The sequence below is a fragment of the Ischnura elegans genome (assembly GCF_921293095.1).
Source record: "Ischnura elegans chromosome 13 unlocalized genomic scaffold, ioIscEleg1.1 SUPER_13_unloc_1, whole genome shotgun sequence".
Taxonomy (NCBI): Eukaryota; Metazoa; Arthropoda; class Insecta; order Odonata; family Coenagrionidae; genus Ischnura; species Ischnura elegans.
This window is the reverse complement of record NW_025791657.1, coordinates 10,095,307-10,114,598: the sequence shown is the minus strand read 5'-3', so window position 1 is coordinate 10,114,598 and position 19,292 is coordinate 10,095,307. Positions and strand designations below refer to the sequence as shown.

General features: G+C 36.1%; 1 protein-coding gene across 1 annotated transcript; it reads left to right on the top strand.

Moving 5' to 3' along the window:
* The first annotated feature begins 469 nt into the window (after positions 1 to 469).
* On the top strand, positions 470 to 17,884 carry LOC124172047. Its single transcript, XM_046551454.1, has 11 exons — positions 470 to 525; positions 621 to 882; positions 1,003 to 1,140; positions 3,729 to 3,896; positions 4,701 to 4,820; positions 6,683 to 6,811; positions 10,817 to 10,948; positions 13,402 to 13,474; positions 16,642 to 16,871; positions 17,036 to 17,240; positions 17,333 to 17,884. The coding sequence occupies exons 2-11, from the start codon at positions 715 to 717 to the stop codon at positions 17,515 to 17,517; spliced, it is 1,548 nt and encodes a 515-aa protein (XP_046407410.1). The 5' UTR covers positions 470 to 525; positions 621 to 714; the 3' UTR covers positions 17,518 to 17,884.
* Positions 17,885 to 19,292: the final 1,408 nt, after the last annotated feature.

Sequence of the window (19,292 nt, the reverse complement as noted above, 5' to 3'; positions counted from 1 at the left end):
GATTATTTTCTTTCCATTTGACAAAATAAAGGGACATTTATTTTGATTCGTCAATCTTCTTTAAATTTATGGTAGTATAATAATTTATGGTTGAATATTATTCAATACTTAGGCCAGAAACGGAATTTAAGCCCGCCTTCATCTTCCTCACGGTTACAGTTCATTTACGGTCCTGAAAAACGTTACCAAAATATCTTGAAAGTTGAATTAAAATTTTTTTACAATATTTATGTTTAAAATAATACAATATCACTCATCGTTGGAAATACCTTATTTATCTATTGTAGGCCTACTACGCGACATTATGCTAAATTAAAAGCAAACAGTTAGTACTTCTGCCGGTAAATTTCGGAACGCGCGTTGATTAAAGGCCTGCTATGTAGTTGAGCCTCTAGCGGTAGAAAAGAAAACTAACACTCAGCGACAGCAAACCAATCTTTCTTGCTTGATCTTACATTAACATTGGCTACTGTGAACTGCAAGGTCAACCGTAATATTTTGCTGTGGTGTATTTTTTTGGTTGAGGTGATTATAAGTTATTTAATATAAAAATTTAAACTTGTCTTTCACCGTGTGCATTCTAAATAATTGTTGTATCATCGAAATGTATGTAATTTCAGTGACGAATCTGGAGATCTGAAGTCTGTTATGTGTTGATGATTTCATCGACGATTTAACATATTTAAAGATTGAATGAGTGATAGAAATTAAAACATGAATAGTACCGCCGGGATTTTCACCGCTTCATCAGAAAGGAAATCTGAGAAAACCTTGTGCAGACTATGCATGAAGGATGATGATTATTATTACAACATATTCACTTCCAACGTAGCTCGCAGAATAACTGTGAAGGATGCCCTAAATGGTTTACTCGGTTTAGTAGTAAGTGGCACGTTGCCTACATTTTTTTTGGTTCATCCTTTTGATATTGCTTTCATTATTCCGTGTTATGAGCATCATTTCGCACTTCTCCAATGTATAGCGTGTTGATTGCTATCTTAGGTTGCTGTGGGTGATGGCCTGCCCACCACCCTGTGTCCACGATGTTTGAAAAAGCTCACGGAATTAAGTGCTTTCAAAAGCACTTGTTTAGAATCGGACGTACAGCTGAGAAAATTTTCTGGGATTAGTTGCTTTAGGGTGAGTACTTTCGTTTATTATCTTTTAAAGACATGGTATGTTTCGGAAAATGTTAAGTGAGAATCTTTGGTTTGTGTCGACAGCAATGAGAAATCCAGGTAGAGTATTATGTGTGGATTGAACAAGTTATAGCAGTTATTTGATTGGATTAACTCAAAAGTTAGATTGATTATTCACTTCACGCCACAACTTAAGTATAATAGGCTGTTGTATGACTTTTTGAAGGTGGTAAATCCAACTCTATTTCAAAAAGTACTTGGGTGAGAGATTAAAAATAAAAAGAGCATTATTTTTGTTAATTGATAATGTTGGAGAACTTTAAAGGCCGTCGTACATGGTTTAAGGATTAGTGAAACTCGCCCAGTTTCTCCGCAAGCTATTTCTCTCAATCTCCATGAAAAGTGCTTGTTACCTTGCAGTTCATGTTTCAGTGGTGGTAAGTAAAGACGTTTTGTTGTTTTATTTAATTATGTGTTTGTAAAACAATCATAGCTAACATAGTGGAGCAACTCGTTATAGGCGATGCACCCATTACGCTATGAAACAATCCCTTTTAATATATTTACTCACTTGGTTCACCGAAGCATGTAAAAATGAACAAAAAATCTCCTGCCGTTTCCTGGTAATTGTCAGTTTGAACTGAAATTGAGCTGTTATTAAGTGTCCAATCATAGGCTCAACTGCACACACACAAAATGTGGATTCTTGGGGGTTTCATGCATAAAAGGCCCAGTATTTAAAATTACGTTTAAGCTTTGAAGATGATAGCTGCAAAAAATGTCATTTCTAACGTTTTAAGCTATATACATAAAATTAAACACTATGAGAAAATGGTTGTGATGTATCTCTTAAGTATCAATATGTTTAGTATGCATGTTAGTTACATTGTTACAAGATTATATTTACATTTTCATTTTTGCATGAATTTTTATTAATATGAGTATGTTATATTTGCTAGAAGAATGTATGTCACTTCCTTTTTCTGGATATAGACAGTTACTTATACCACTTATTTTATAAGAGCGTGACCCGGGTTTCAATGAGTAATCATCATTATTAGGCGCTAATTATAATTTAATAATTATAATTAGCGCCTGATGATGATGATTACTCATTGAAACCCGGGTCGTGCTCTTATAAAATAAGTGGTATAAGTAACTGTTTATATCCAGGAAATAATGGAATACCACAAAGTTAACCAAGAATTAGTGAATTTTATGTCACTTCCGTTTTTACAACTTATGTTTTTCAGTAAAAGTAATGTTTCTTTGTATAATCTGTTAGTTAAAATTTGCAATCTGTGTTTCAAATTTCGGTGTTATGAAATTGCTAGGTTCTTTTTAATGGTTACCGGCTAAGATATGCACTGAATGTGATGTTCCCTGTTTATTTGATTTTAAAGATGGCTTAGGTGGTGAAATACCATATTTTATTAATTGAGATGATTAATTTATGTTACAGTCTTCGCAATCATGGCGTGCCATATCATATCTTGCATTTTTAGGGGTTGTTCAGGGAAGTTTTTTTGTGTAAAAGTGATACTGGGTATTTTGATAATTATGATACATTTTGAGGTCTGTTTTTTTTAACCTATATATTTTTTTAGATAAGTAATTTTGTTGGGTGTTTACCTTTGCAGGAAAGGTTTTTTGAAGTGTTTCTTTGTACAGAGAATGGATTGGTATTCCACTTTCTAAGTAAATTTTTTAAAATGGATTTTTAATATTTAGTCAGAAATTATCTTTTGAGCATTGAATGGAATGAATTTGATGTTTTATAATTTTTAGTTTTACTTTCAAATAAATGAAGAATTCCTAGGCAAAGAACTTTTTTACATAAATCTAGAGCTCAAATAGTATGCTAACTTATTTACTTTTCTGAGTTATGTGATTTGAAAATTTGAAGAAATGTTCTAAATTATTAACATTTCATCCACCAGACTATTGATGAGGAGCTGTCAGAATTTCTTAGATTCGTGTGTATCATATTTGTTAAGCCGTTCACTATTTCGTGCACAGACTGTTCAGGCATAGCTCTCTTACCCGTTAAAATTGGTCCAAAATATCTCTTACTTCCTTCTCTTCTATGATGTTTTTTGACTTCGAATATTTTTTCCTTCTCTTTAACGCTTTTCTAAAACTCTCCCATCCAGGATCAGGCTGCTAATTTCATACTTTTCCTCCTCAGAAAGTGGCCAACGTATGAGATATACCTATTCTATCCCAGAGTTCATATTTGAGTAGGTACATATAAACAAGATGTCAATTAGAATAAAATTGAATCAAAAATATATACTTCATGAAAGGTTCACATTTGAGGACAACATCGTTGAAAACATTTATGTTCTGCTTCTGTTGCCCCAATGATGCTGTAATACGGCCACTATGTGAACTCAATACCAAGTATCTTCCTGCGTAATTTGGTTTCAGCAGCTATTTAGCTTTTGAGTTATTGATTAAGAGACACATGTCAATCTTTATATAAATGCTTGGATATCACATTAAAAATCCTATTTTATCGATATAAGGAGTATGCTTCATTTGTTGTCATTGTAGGAGGTGAGTTTATCACTGTTATTTTCTCCATAGAGTATCCAAGGAGATCAGGTAGCTGATGATGAGTGGGGGTCTTCTGCTGACACAAAAGACTGTATTCAAGATGAGATAGAAAGCACCTCACATCTCACTTGCTCAGTCCAAAGGACTGAAATATACATTCCTGTGCCAGACCCCCATCAATCCAGAGCTAATATGTTGGTAAGTTTTATCCTCATCCAAAGTGAAACCCTGGTTATATGATCTTAATTTGTAGGTATTTACTAGGTTGCATGACGAAATTGCTTTTGCCCTGTGTAACTGAATGAATTTGTACGGGCAGTCACCCTTGCTTGTGTGACTAGGGAGACCAGATGCCATGAGGTGAAAAAACAGGACAGCACCCTATTAAAAAAGATATAAGAGGAAAAGTAGGCTGCTTGGAAAATAACATCAATTTTATAATTTGGATCAATAAATTTATTTGGTTAATGAATTTACCGATATATTTTTCTGTGGATCTAATTTTCTAAATCAATTTATGTATTTGTATCAGCTAGTAAGCTATTAAGGAGACAATGTGATTATATACTTCTTGAAATTCGGTTTCGAAATGGATTCACTGATAATGAGGGTTTTACTTCACTGCTTTGCAAATAATGAGAAAACACTAATCCCTCTGTCCCTATTGTTATGCTGTGGACATTTTAATTATAACATATAATTAATTATAAATGGCAATATAAATGAAGGTTCTATAGGATGGCAAAATGTCTGAGTTGGAAGGTAAAGAATTTACCCTCTTTTACTGTGGGTAGCACATTGAGATGCATTCTACACCAAGGTGTGCCGAGTGAACTGGTCATGTCTGCCATTTCGTTTTTGGTTGCCACTAAAGTCTTGTGCAAACTGATTTCAACCAGCTTGAGTGGTCTCAGGTGAAAGAGGAGGTTTTATTGTTATTATTTATAATTATTCACATTTTTATTTTGCCCCCATTGATTGGCACCCAGCATTATCTTCTAGGTAACTGTGAAAGACGAGAACAAAGACCCTCTCAGTGAAGGTAATTATCCTGAGATGAACACACCAGATCCAGCTGGAATTCCAAGTAATGCTTTAGACCCATTGGAAACTGACGACTTGGTAAGTTCACGTTTGCTTTTTTAGCACATTTTTGCTACTTCACAAATTCAGTCCTCCATGTATTATTCCTATATCATTTACCATAATAACAATACCTTTTTCCTTCCTTTATCAAATATGGAATAGGAATATGCTCACAGGAATATTTCCTCCGTGTAATATTCCTGTATCAATTGCTGGAAAAGCATCACCTTTCCCTAACTTCGTCAAATGTGAATAAGTAAACTTGAGATGTGCCTTCATTAGAACTTTCACAGTTAGCCATGTTAGTTAAAGAAAAGCTTCTGCGCTATGTTGCCTTTGTAAATTTTTGGGTGGCCTTAATGGTTCCCGACCGATTCTGGTTTCTTTTTCAAGGGAGATTAAGGGAATCAAAGTCCCAAAAATTTAGGCCCATGGGCCCAAAAGGTTTCTTTTAACTAATGTAGAGATGCATAGCTCTAATTCAAAATGAATGTTTCATTGTTCTCAACAGAATGAGGGCTGGAGCTACTCTGATCACTCACCTTTGATCACTGAGCAATTGAGGACTGTCGTCATGGAATTTCCCATTTTTGTCGGCATAGAAACACCATGCTCTCTTCCAATCACCACAGAATAGAAGGACGGATCATCTTCATAAGTCCTAAGATATCTTAGAGGCAACTCTCCTGTCTGCTAATCTTTTCATTGTGACGTATTTCTTCTCTTTTACATATTTTGTAACCTTTACTATTCTTCCACCGGTCCTTCAACGACTGTTTTTATCAGGCCATCATGTCTCATTGTGTGGTCAACTAAGTAGTTCTGCCTTCTGCTAAGGGTTTTCAGAAGAATTCTCTTTTCTGCCTCTCTTCTGAGCATGTCCTTGTTACTTACATGGTCGATGCATTTTATCTTCATCATTCTTCGGCTGCACCATGTTTCAAATGCTTCTAGTCTACAGTTCTCTGCTGCTGTCAACATCCAAGCCTTGCATTCATGAAGAGACAAGTTGAAATTCTCCTCCTTCGATATTGTTCAAACAATATGGAAGGAAAACAGGTGATATTCATGCTACCTGTTGTAGCACTGTGTACTCTCACCCTGAGTTATTGTGATATCATGATCAACAGATCACTGATCATAGTGTGGCTGGCTACCCCTAATGATTTGATACATGATTCCCTGGTGAAATCCTTCCAAATGAGAAACACCTTTCATGGTGAATGATAAATCCTTTTGTGTTGGTTCTGGCTGGCTGTATTGCCATGTAATTAGGTGATGCAGTTTCTAGTCAAATCTACCAAACATGAATTGTTCCCAAAAAAAGAGGGCATATTCTAACTGTAGCAGATGTGGATGTGGTGAGAACTGTATGGAGTAAATTATGTGGCGGACTCAGGATTTGTTTTTCACCATATTTTGAAAGGGTATTAGATGTTGGCAAACCAGGGTGATTGTTGAGAGGCATCAATTTCTTTCTGTGAGCTGATTTTAATGGCACCTGTCATATATTCAACTTTGATTGAAATAAAATATAATGATTACCTATTATGGATTAAATCAACTTTTTTGTACTACATCTGCACATGTAGATAATGATTCTTGGTTGTCAATAATGATGTCATGAGACCATGATGTCTCAAATTATTGCTGATAAATTTGTTGTTCCTTTTTAGGAAGGTTTTCCTATGGCTAATTGAAAAGGCAGATTAACTTAATGGACCATATTTTGTTAGTCAATAAATTTATCCTGCCTTCCTCTCTTAGGTCAGAATAGCTAATCAGGGAATTTTCCAGTAATGCATATGCCATACATTTAATGTATAGGTTGTGATCTTTTTGTTTCTAATAGCAATCGGTGAAAACCTTTATGAAGTGTTAAATCCCTTTTTCCTCAGAGTGGCATGGGAACATGTGGGTCTCCTTCTGTAAAAGCAGATCAGTTCAGTGATGATGTAGGAAGATGTGCACTCAATGCAAGCACTAATGGGGCCACAAATGACCTCATGTTCCAAGCCTCTGATCAGGTAATAATAATAATAATAATATTTTAATTGGTCCAGTGATTTCTTTGGACAAACATAAGACATGTTAACACATTCAGTGCGGATGACATATATATATGTCATGAGGGCTTTTCCACTCAGGCGGATGACATAAATGTATGTCTTCGGGAGTACGTTTTTCCGCTGGTCACTAGGGTGCTCCGAGCGCGCCTAGCGTTACTTTTTCACCCTCCCGCAGTTCGGGATTGACCTTACACCATTGCGGAAGTGTCCGTTTCTAGTTCTACGTGTTCCTTCATTTTTAATGTTTTTTTGTTTACTTTAGTGCTATTTTTGGAACAATTTGGCAGGTTGAGATTTTTCTTTTCATTTCCATCGTCTCTTTTTCATCATTCTTATCGTAAATATCATAATCATGTCTTACATATGGATTATTTTTTTTTATTTGTTTTTTTACCTTCATTTTTAATTTATTTATATTTTATGTGCTATCACAAAAATTATGATTAGACTAACTCTTTTATTAAAGATATTTATCCCCGTTTCATACTCACTACATTATAAAAAAAATGATCTTAGTGCGGTGCTTCAGTTAATGATGTTATATTTGAATTTCTTTTGCTAGGAACATTTTTTATTAATGCAAATTACGTTTATCCTGGGTGATTTTTTTGGGTCTTTTTTCTACTTTTACGGCATATTTTCTCATTCGTTTCCCTAGGTCAATTACCAATCCTCTATTCATTTCGATTTTATTTCATTTTCTGAGTTATTCATACGTGTTGGGTTAGTTGCAGATTTTCTTCCTTTTCATAAAAAAATAACATATTAATGGCGTATGCAACACTGCATTACATTATCTACAGTATTGGTCTGTATTTTTTTACTCGTTTATTTGTTTCCTTAGCTTTGTAAACGAAATTGCGGAAAAAATAGACTCAGAGGTATTTTAAGCATTACGGCATTTAACCATTATTTATTCCCTTGAAATAGTATTTTTATCTTATTTTTTAATTTATTCATATCATATGTGCAACCACAAAAATTATTATCAGACTTAGTTTTTGTTAATAACGTGTATTCCCGTCTCAAAACTTACTATTTTATTCCAAAATGTTTCCATGCGGTCCATAAGGACGTATTTTATGCTTTATTAATAATTTTAAAATAATTATTGCAAATTACGTTTTTTACATAATTTGGGTTTTTTTCCTAATTTTACGGCATATTTTCTCAGTCATTGCTCCGCATCAATTACTTGTCCTCTAATCATTATGGTGTTTTCATTTTGTAGGTCATTAATACATTCTAGTGTTAGGTACAGATACAGTCTTAATTTTCATAAAAACTAAGGTATTAATCATGCAACACTCCATTACACAAATTGTACTATTTTGCTGGATAATTTTTAAGGCTCAAGGTGGGAGTCCCTCCCTACCAGCGGCACTCCCAGAGATTATTTCAACTTGCAAATGATATTTTCTTTGAAATAATCCTCTCATAGACGGAGAAAAATGCAGAAAGCATTTTCCTCCGAAATCCTTCACCAAGGGTCTTCACTAAGGGCCCTCACTAAGGGCATAATGGATTGGAAGCTGTTGGACAGGGAGAACTGGAAACTTGGCTGGGCCTTCTTCTCCAGATGGGCGCAATTAGGGTTAACACGATTTCTAACGATTGGAGGTCAGAATTAGTGTGAGTACTGATATTCGGGAGAAAATGTGCCGTGATAGGTTTTTAGGAATGATGCAGGCTCTTCATTTCTCCGCTAACCGTGAAGGCATCCGTAGGACAGTGACTGCAATTTGCCCAGAATGTGAAAGTCAACCAGGGCACTATCTAAGGCCTTGCTTTCAAATATATCATAAACATTTGTGAGAATTTTTATTGAAATGTTTCAATTTTGCAATAACTCTGAGGTAACATAGATTAAAAAAATGTTTATCCCATAAATTTATATTTTTCTTGCCGTTCATTGTGTGTTCTACTTCTGTGACTTGAAAAAATTAAATCTACGGCCGTTGAAACAAAAAAAATACACGTAAAGACTAATTCCAAGATATTTCCGTCATTAACCTAAGGAATCAATGGTAGAAGAAGTATCATAAACGGAAATATGTAAAGTTCACTCCTTCATACAAGGAAAATTGCATGTGTGTAATGCGGGTTGCGTGAATTGTCAATTACTGGTGACGGGTGGCATACATGTATGTCATTAGGGTTTTTTACAAATTGCTTGAAATAGAAACAAAAAAAATTGCAAATTCTGTTGTATTACCTCCAAGACCACCGTTATGAAGGAAAATCACCCATCCGTCACTGGAGGTTTCGGTGAAAATATCATCCGCATTGAATGTGTTAAAGAGTATATAAGTTGCAAAAACAGTACTAATGAAGAAATGAATGAATTTTTTATGAAGAAATTTGTCATAATTATGTACATATATAGTTTTTTGCACAAACAATTGCAGTATACATGAACACAGAGGGTTGATATAATATAGTTAACTTTTAAAGTAGAGGGTGACTGGCTGTGGATGGAGAGAGAGTACGTAAGAGCTGCAGGAGAAATTTTACCTGAGAGTTGCAGTAGCCTCTTTTGAATTTTGCAGATTATTTTATTATTGGGTCTACGGCCCCAGATGAGGATACTAAACATCATATTCAGGTAGAATTCACCATAATAAAATGGCATTAATGCATCAGTAACTAAAATTTATCTGAGAGAATAAAAAAACAAGTAGATGTCATTTTTCTGCGGATCTTCTGAATATGTTCCTCCAAGGAGACTGCATTATCAAGTTTTACACCCAAATAAGGAGAACTGAAATTTTGTGGAATGTGCATAAATTTTTACAGAGATCAGTTAGTTTGGAGCTGGTTGAATAAACTGTAGAGTCACATGCATTGGTAAACCTTAAAATTTTTATACATGTTCAGATTTTTACCTTAAATGTTAAATTCGTTTGCTTAAAGTAATACACATTGAATACAGTTTCTACCTATGAAGCACCCTTAAAAAAATGTTGTGATAATAGCATGCCAACGATCGTTTTGGGCTTACTTCTTGTATGTAAAGAGGGAGGTAACTTACCCTCTGGACTTAAGGTTAGATAGACAGTGGAATGAGTAAAACTCTGCATTATTATTTGCAAGCTATGAGTTGCTCCTTTATACTCCTTAGCTATTTATTGCCTGGCTCACTACAGAATAAAAAACTGTGCTATACCGACGCATGGAATTACAACCCCTCGGATCATCGTAGTAATCTTGGTAGAGGAAAGAATGGTAGGGTAATGCTTAAAAAAAGCAGGGACTATGATTATCACTTTCAAAACTCAGAAGAATTTGTAAAGGCTACCATGGGATTTAAAGGTTGGTAATAGGTCCAGGCATTGCAGTAGGATGAGCTAACAATATGATGCACTCTTGGCAAGTGAGTAAACACATCTCATGTATCTCTCAACACAGCATGCTTTGTATATTTTCCGTGCTCTTGTAAGTGATTTGCCCAGAATTGAATTTTATATCTATATTTTGAAAGATTAATAAGAATTTTTATCATGATATAAAGCATCTAGCAGATAGAATCCACAGAATAGAAACGCTTTTAGCATGTGTGGAAGATAGGTCAAAGTAAAGAATTATTAGGGCAACAATATTTCAAGAAATTTAAATAATTAAACTCAAATCTCAGTCACTCATTCAAGCATTAGACAAATAATCATTCGCACATTATGTAGTAGTTTTTTTCTTACTTGATACTAATCCTGCATTTTCTTGATAGCAGGAGTTATTTCCCTTTTTGAGCACTGTGATACATTATAGTTATTGTGCAATTTAGTGCATATAAATGTGACACACAAGCTGTAACTGTGAATATAAACAAGTGAATGTTTTGGGGTGGTGTATAGATTTTTATCAATTGTGTATATGAGAATCATTATTTTTTGGCAAACTCACCAAGCTCATTCTATGTTTCCATCTCCCTGTTTTTAATGATGCTGATTGTGAACTCATGTGCAGGCAGAGGCGTCAACATCATCCCAAAGTGAAGAGGTGGATGCTAAAGGTACTGGAGCCATGGAGATAGACCTTGACTCTATGCAGGTTTTAGCCAAGAAAGAACTATCTCCCAAGGAGACTGATGCCACTGAGGTATGCATGAAATCCACATTCAATTAACCCATTATTCCCCAAATTGCATGTATGGCTTTTACCTTTGGTTACTTTGTATTATACGGTTTCTTTTGACCTAATTAATCCCCATTGTGGTTCCAAAGTTTAGAAAATATCATACATCGCCTATCCTGTTAATTTATATTCTTCACTTACCTCCTTGATGCTTCTTCTAAAGTATACGAGACGTAGAAATAACAGGTAAAATTTTCTTCTTCTTATTTTAATTTGAATGAAACACCTGGATGAATTGTTTTGCTAAAGGCTGAGCATAAACTACTGCAGTATTATTGATATAACTACCGGATGAGAGTTACAGATGCATTTCAGAGGAATATTTAACTGATATGGACCCTACTGAAGCTAGATCTAGCTAAAATTGAAGCTATTAGCCTTACAACAACTAAGCGATAGAAAAAGAGAGGTAACTCAGGATTGCACGGAGAAAATTCCAGAGAGCGACTAGAGGAACACTCCACCTTCCATCACAATCCTGCTTCAACTAATACGTTTCTCACCCTCTCATTCTACCGTCTCTGAAACAGAATGCATCTTAAGCTGAATTCAATGTCCACAAAGAAATACTTCCACTCAATGACATGGGAATGACATTGCCCTGTATCGGTTCCATGTGTGCTTGTAACAGTTAGACTCTAAGAAGTACCAGAGTGTTTGATGTGAAATTCATACAGATGGCCAACTTGGAATTCAAAATGCTATTCACGCTTTACTTCTTAAACTCACAACCTGTGTGTGCCAAAAAATGCAGCTGACCTGCCTCCGAAAGACTACATTGTTGATAAAAAGCCATACTGACAAGTTTTGTTATGCTTTTAGAAAAGCCCCCTGCTCTACCAGAGAATTCTCATTGTTGTGTGAACGCAACACTATTTGGAACAACCATATTTCTACCAGGAATGGGAAAAGTTCGTGACAAAAATAAACATGATCAATAAAGAAACTTAGAACGTAGAGGAAAAATTACTTTTAGTGGCATTACTCTGTAAATATTTGTAAAATATCATTTACAATTTGTGGTATTTCAATGCTTCGAAATGGACAAATTCTGAAGATTAAAATTATTATTTTAGTTTAAATTTTTACAAAAGTAACTGAATAAAAAAGAAAGACATTTCAGAAATTCAGAAAACCTGAGAAAAAATTATCCTGCGGAAAGTTTTTTTCCAATAATTACGATTCAATAAAATTGCGTTTATGCAATGCTGGGGATTAAGGGGTTAAATTAATGGATGAAAGTGATGTTTGTGGGAAATTTTGAATTTTAAGTACTACAAACATGGGCACTTGAGCCCAAATTGTGAGATCTTTATCAATATTTTCAAAAATGGGCACAACTTATTGCAACCATAGCCGCTTAAAATTTTTCTTTGGTAACTTTAAATCACCATTCACAAGGTAATGAGAACTGCTTCTATATCGTGTGTAAAGATGTGTGAGGGTGTAGAGTGATGATTGAATGGAGTGTTGAGTGTTTCCCCCTCCCCCCATGATTCCCTGCTTTCCCAATTTTGTGCTTTTTCTGTGATGGGTACGCGATCGGTTGAAGGTCCACATTTTTCCCAATGCCCTCCCTCCAAACAATACCTGTGAGCATCGAATGTAGGGTGACAGAATCTGTACCCCTTTTCTCTACAAAAGGAGAACATGTTTAGGCAATCTCCCCTCACCGTGGTAAGGATTCTATGAAAACCGGCTTCCTAAGTTTCCCCCAGCTGCCCCAACCTCAGAAAATAACGCGCTCTTGTTAATAAAATATGGGCAAATTTCAGCTTGGGGAGACATATCCACCATGGCTTCATGTTGCAGCCAAAGGTTATGCCCGACAACTGATAGTGTCTTGCATGTCAGGTGGAGAAGAGGTAGAAAGAGAAGAGAATCATGGAGGTTAGACTGTGAGGTGAAGAGTGGCGAAGATGAGGAACCAGGAGAATACAATGGTAGATTTCCCGTGCCAAGAGGAATAAGGTCAACCCACGACGCCTTGAATTAAATATTCTCTCAGCCCATGGTGAATGAAGACGCTGCAGGAGCCAGCCAAGGAGGTCATCCCCATCCATGACGAAGAGCCAATAAGTAAAACTGTTCCCACATGAATTCCCCGATTTATGAAGATTCACGAATAAAACCACTATATAAGCAAGAATAGAAGAACTAACTCTGAAGAAGACCGGTTGCCCCACAATATTTGTACCTTGCCTTTTGTTTATTCTCCTGGCCCACACTTTTTCCCCAGAAAGGAGTGTATATTTTAGTATTTAGGACAGTGTATTATTGGAGAGTGTATAGGATAAGTGTTGGTGTTGTCACTTCATTTTTTTTTGTATTTAGCAGGAGATTTTACAAGAAAGGAAAATTTTTGTTTCATTTTTTTAAAGATGTCATTTGTAAATCTGAAATCTGGTTGCTTTCAGCCTACTATTATGGAGAATGGAGGGGTGATTCATAATCGAACAATGGCCATGGAGTCTATCATGGAGGCTATGGGTGAGTGTTGGCGTTGTCACTTCATTTGTTTTTGTATATAGCTGGAGATTTTACAAGAAAGTGCTTTACAAGAATACTTAGAGCTTTAAAGTGCTTTTACAAGAATTTTACTCTTCAGTGCTTTGAAAATGACTCTTCAGAGAAAAGATTTTAACTAATTCCTACTAGATGGTGTCCAAAAAGTGGATCTCATATTCAATGTAATATTGAATTAGGTTTCTTTCATACTTTCTTTCTACACTCTTATTTTACAAAAGCTTGTTTTTTGTCAATATTTCCATTACGTCTACTGAAAATTTTATTTTTAAATGTGGCTCAACCCAGAGTCCTCGGCATGACAACTGGGCGCTTTAACCACTGGACTGATGCTCACCCTTTGCAGAGTGGCTCTTGTACATGAATATATTTGACATGTAAATGTTTAAATGCATTTCAGTTTAAACTACTATGTTATATAACCCCATATTGGGTCTGATTCAAGGACAGCTCCCAATGGACTATGTATAACACAAGAAAATTTGATTGAATTGTGAGACCCGGTTTTTGGACAGCCCCCTTGTGAAGGATGTAGCACTTATATTCGTCATCCATCTATACATCTTAAGTTTATGATTTATAGTTCTGCTTGAGAATGTAATGAGGTCGGCAAATGTCTAGTAAAATTTTCAACATGCTTCACATTCAGCAATATATGCAGTCTTGTTCTGCCAGTTTCAGACTATCGTCCCATGATGCTTAAGCAATTCTCAATTCCATTATTTCTTGTAGTGGATCTTTGAAAATGTGTTTCTGAAAAATATCCTTAGTTACGGTTTGCTTGTGGGTGTAATGATGATTTATTTCATTGTATTCATATGGGAATTCCAGTGTACTTTGGGTAACAATTTTGTCTTTACTACTGGATCATAGTAAAAAAACTAATTAAATAACTTGTTAAGAATAATAAGCATGAGATTCCAGTTATGTACCATGTCAGTTGTGGCATCATAAGAAAAAATGAACATGGAACTTGTTGATTTGAGATCGAGTGTTTTTTTTTCAGTTTTGAAATGATGGTAAAATTTTGCTTTGATAGACACCCCAATCAATTCACTGTTTTGTGCTCTTGGCTACTGTACTTAAATAGGCCTAACAGATATGGATAAAGTGTGATTAGAAAAAAAATCTTTTTGGCTGAAAATAGGCTTAACTCGATTTAAATACCTTGTGTGCAGCAGTTGTAGTTCTGCAGAGTAATGACAGCGGGTGACCAGTAGAGTGGTGCGAAAAAACTCAAGTTACAAATTTCGTGCCGCTATAGCGCGGAAAAATTGCAATACGTTTGCACAAGAAAACAAAAAGAATTATTAAAATCAGACGCCATCTTCGGATCCTGCAAAGCACCTAAAAAAATGACTAAAATGAAAAAAAAAAAAATTTTTTTCATTGTAAAAAAAATAAAATAAATATCTTTTAACGTTATAGCAAAAAAGTTTACAAATAGCATAGGTTTTTATTAATATATGCATATTTATGGTTTTTAACTGTTATTACTGATTGCACAAGATCATTAAAAATGTATAAATTTGCAATTTAGCCCATTTTTTTAGTTTTGTAATAATTACTTGAGGATAATTTTTGTGAAGTTTTAATTAGCCCTTTAGATCAAAAATGACAATAAAACTGATCAATAGGATTGAAAAGCAAAATTGCACTTAAACCCTTTCGAGATGGTGGAGTTTTCGTCTTAGCATGACTGCTGTACTGAGCCCCAAGAGAGACTTCCCTCTCGTGGTACAGAGCATTTTTGGAAGACATTCATTAAGAAGGGTCTTGCTGAACCTTTTTCGACCCCTTTACGCTGGGACTCAGCATTTTCTCGGACTCCGAGAGTAGTTGTGCTCCCTCCTTTCTGAGTTTACGACCAGACCTGCAGCATCGGTTTGCGGTCAGCTTATGGATAGCTTATATGTATTTAGCAAATGGATAATTGTTGCTTGTACTTAAATTGCAGACTTAGAATTGAATTTCACATTTTTTTCAGAGCATTGTCAAATTTAAAACGAAGTTCAAAGGTCAATATAAATGCATTTAATGCAGCAGCAATTTCCATGTTGATGTCTATACATAACTCGAGATACAAGTTAATATTTATCGTAGAAATTCGTTTAAAAATTGTAAAAGCTGCTCAAAAGACAAATAATTCAGTTCTTGATTTATTTTTATGAAAAATGAACAAATATTTATTTCAAAAACTGACTGGATAAACAATTGTATGACTGCTGTCCCTTACCGCTAAGTGTGGTTATACCTGCTCCCGGATTCGGAGGGTAAATCCTAAACCCGGCAGGGTTGGATCCTGAGACAAAGACAACGTAAACCCCCGACTATCCTAAAAGGGGGGAGCTAGGAAACGTATACATACGGCTTTCATTATCCTGGCCAGGAAAATCACATGTAAATATACGGCCGTCGTCTCCCGGGTCAGGAAATGTCCATATGTATGTATATATATATATATATATGTGTGTACAGTAGGGAAAAGGTTAAAAAGGCAGCATGTTAACCCTGTTGAAACTGAAAGTGAAGATGTTGAGGTTTTAAATGAGGCAACTCAAAGTTCAACGATCAAGGAGAAATTTGTTGAATGCAGGAAAAAGGAGTATGCTACCTAAGCCATCCGTCACCAAGAACTCTGGGCTGAACCAGAAGGCAGGAAAAGGAAATATGCTACCAGAGATGCAAATTTCCAAAAACCCTTGGGTTAGCCCAATAGAAGCTCCAACACCCTCAACACCTAGCAGTGGGGTGCCCCAAATGGGGGAGTGGTATCGACAAAAAAGGAATAGATTCACAGTTGCTGTATCAGAAGTCAGCCATTCCCAATACATGTCCCATTTCCATGTACCAATTTTCATTACATACACTTCCTTACACACACACACACACACACACACACACAGTTTTCCTCTACCTTGCAAAGTTTTTCTGAGGACATGGGTAGTGATGCAAGAAGTGATGCAGGAAAATCTAAGCAAGTAATGCCTCATGAATGTGAAAGTGCTAAAGTCACAGCCATTTACTCACTATGCATGTCTTTGTGGTCCAGAAATGGTCCTACTAAATGAATGAAGCTCTTCACTGTCCCTTGAATTATTGCTTTCATATTTACTTTCTCTTGCTTTCAGTCGGGGGTGATGACTACAACTTCCAAATATTTGAAGCCAGGATAATGACTGAGCTGAAGGAGATAAAAGAAAGTATTCAGGCGCTGTCACTAAAAATGGATAGTTTGCCTGCAGGGGAAGAACATGAGGAGGAAGTGCAGGTTCTCCATGACCTTCCCTTGAAGAAGTTGGAGGATTTGACTGAATTTCAGGAGACAGTTCGCTCCAATTCAAAGTACAGAGCATTTATGGTGTGTGTTTTTATTAATTATTCACATAATACCTATTATTTCTTTGCAATCACCATTACATCAATATTCCTCTGAATTTACTGTCCATGGCATTTTTCATGGGAGACTTGATGATAACCTGTAACATCGTATGAACCATTAATGAAGTTAATTATTCCTTTCAGGTGAAATACTTGCAGAGCAGATGCTCCAATGCCCTCTTCCAAAGTACAGGGAAAACATTTACAACTTCCCTAAACAAAACTGTAAACATTGTGTGTGCCACAATTATGTGCAATGACCTAAGTCGTTTATTTTGCATGACAGGGCGAGCATCACAAAAAATACCTTTTGAGGCTGAGTATCCTCACATCATTGACCTAATATTTGGTATGTAATGCCATTGTCATCTGTTGAGACGCTTGGGGTGTACTGCATATTTTTAATTATAATCTGCTCAACATTTCTAATATCTCCTTCAGATGCTGTGAAGCAGAAGAATGTTAACGGCGTACCATTAGACATGGTGGTGGTGAAGAGGAGTATAGGGGAATGGTTCCGCCTGTCAAGGGTGAGAGGGCGCTCCAAAGCAGCAGTGGCAGCATCTCAGAATGAAGACATGGCAATTTTTGAAATCCTTGATGAATCAAACCTTGATACATATTAACCTCGGAAACGCCCGGAGTTTTCTGTGGCTTTTTTGCATGAAGTGATACCACCATGCCTTCCAACATTTCTAAGGAGCAAATTGTAGAAAGAAAAGTAACAAAAGAAGACCATGACGGCAAGACTTACAAGACTTGGAGGTTAGGGATGGTAAAGGAACTGCTCCCGAGCCAACAGTTGGAGTGAAACGTGCTCCATTCCCCTCATTCAGGCTGCATGATGTCCTATAAGAACAGATATTAATTAAAGCACATCATCAGTCATCTCAATAAAATGTTCAGGTAATTATTCGTGAAGCTCATATGAAAAACCCAAGGACAGACGACACTTACTTTTTGTATTTTATACAACTGTTAAGGTATGTCAGAGAGTCGAAGTGCACCCACTTCTTCCTCTTCACTGCCTCTGATCCACTGGGTGGGTGCACATTCTTCTCCCTGACATACTTGTCCCTCAGGCTTTTGAATTTCGAGGGGAGCTCTGCCTCCGGGATATTTCGTGCAATGATTGGTTATGTATAGAACTTTAACTGAAGCTGGCAGAGTAATAACTAGAGAAACACTCGGGAAAGTTTGTCAATGCATACCATCTAAGGCCAAGTGTACCTCCCTCCACAACATTGCCTTCCTCTCCGGAGTCCTCTCCTTGAGAGGAAGGCAAATGTCGAGTAGTGGTGGTCGCTGCCACACCTCCATAATGAGGGCTTTAATGAGGCAGTTGTCCTCTGAAAATTGAATTGATACATAGTCATTTGTTGCATACTTAAACATAATGTGCGAGGAAATAGTTTCTCAGTGGAATACCTCACCAATAGTCTCCCCACTGCTGCTTGTTGAGGGCCCTACAAGTAATACAAGAAAGCTGTTTCCATTCATCACAGCAACCAACCGCACTGTAGAATGACTAGAATTCTTACTTAAAGGCTTATGAAATACTTCTAGGTTGAACACAAAGGGACCAATACTTAAGAAAATAGTACTCGCATTTTACATTTTGTTTACGAGTGTTCTTACATTACTCACACTACATTATTTTAGAAAACTGATACTCACATCACCATTTTCACATTGTATGTGAATCAAGGCTCTACATATCCAAAGGTTTCACTTACAGTTAATACCAGCTAATGATAATGCAGGAAATGACACTGCTTACTCTCAACTTAAGCTGCTACAAACTACGTTACCCAACATTTGTATGAAAACTATGGACACTTGTAAATATAGTCACTCACCAGGTTCTACCAAATTGCCCTTGTGCCACACTTGGTCAGTATATATTTGATCGGTGATGATAACTGAAAGAAAGGACAGATATTAGGTACCGCTGATGAGTTTCTTTTCAAGAACACGTGCAATCAATCCCAAAAATGATATTAATGCCTGATCAGGCCAAAACTTACTCTCTCCCGATCGATATATCTTCCCCTGCAATTGATCCACATGAGTGAGATTCAGGAAGCATTCATGGTTGCCAATAGCATCCCGAGGCACCTTGCCCGAGCAGTGGCCACAGATGTACTAATGGGAAAGTTAAGAAGCCATACTTAAGGGAACCAGATTGAAGTAAAAGAAAGTGTATCATGCATATGTCACTGCCAATGAAAAAGCAGACTGCTATATTGAAAAAGAAGTGATAACTCTGAACACCCTGGCTACATTCATCTATCGCTTGGACTTCAACTGAGAAAGCAAGTTAAAGGTGAGAACATAAGAACTCGTAACAATCATGAATTGCAATTAAAGCATACAAAATGTTGGGGTTAATTAACCGAAT

What these genes read in the sequence shown, in the direction of transcription:
- LOC124172047 (XM_046551454.1), top strand. Translation starts at nt 715, where the DNA reads ATGAATAGTACCGCCGGGATTTTCACCGCTTCATCAGAAAGGAAATCT. An exon ending in AGGAGACTGATGCCACTGAG is followed by an intron (nt 10,949 to 13,401) that starts GTATGCATGAAA and finishes GGTTGCTTTCAG; the next exon opens with CCTACTATTATGGAGAATGG. An exon ending in GTCTATCATGGAGGCTATGG is followed by an intron (nt 13,475 to 16,641) that starts GTGAGTGTTGGC and finishes TCTTGCTTTCAG; the next exon opens with TCGGGGGTGATGACTACAAC.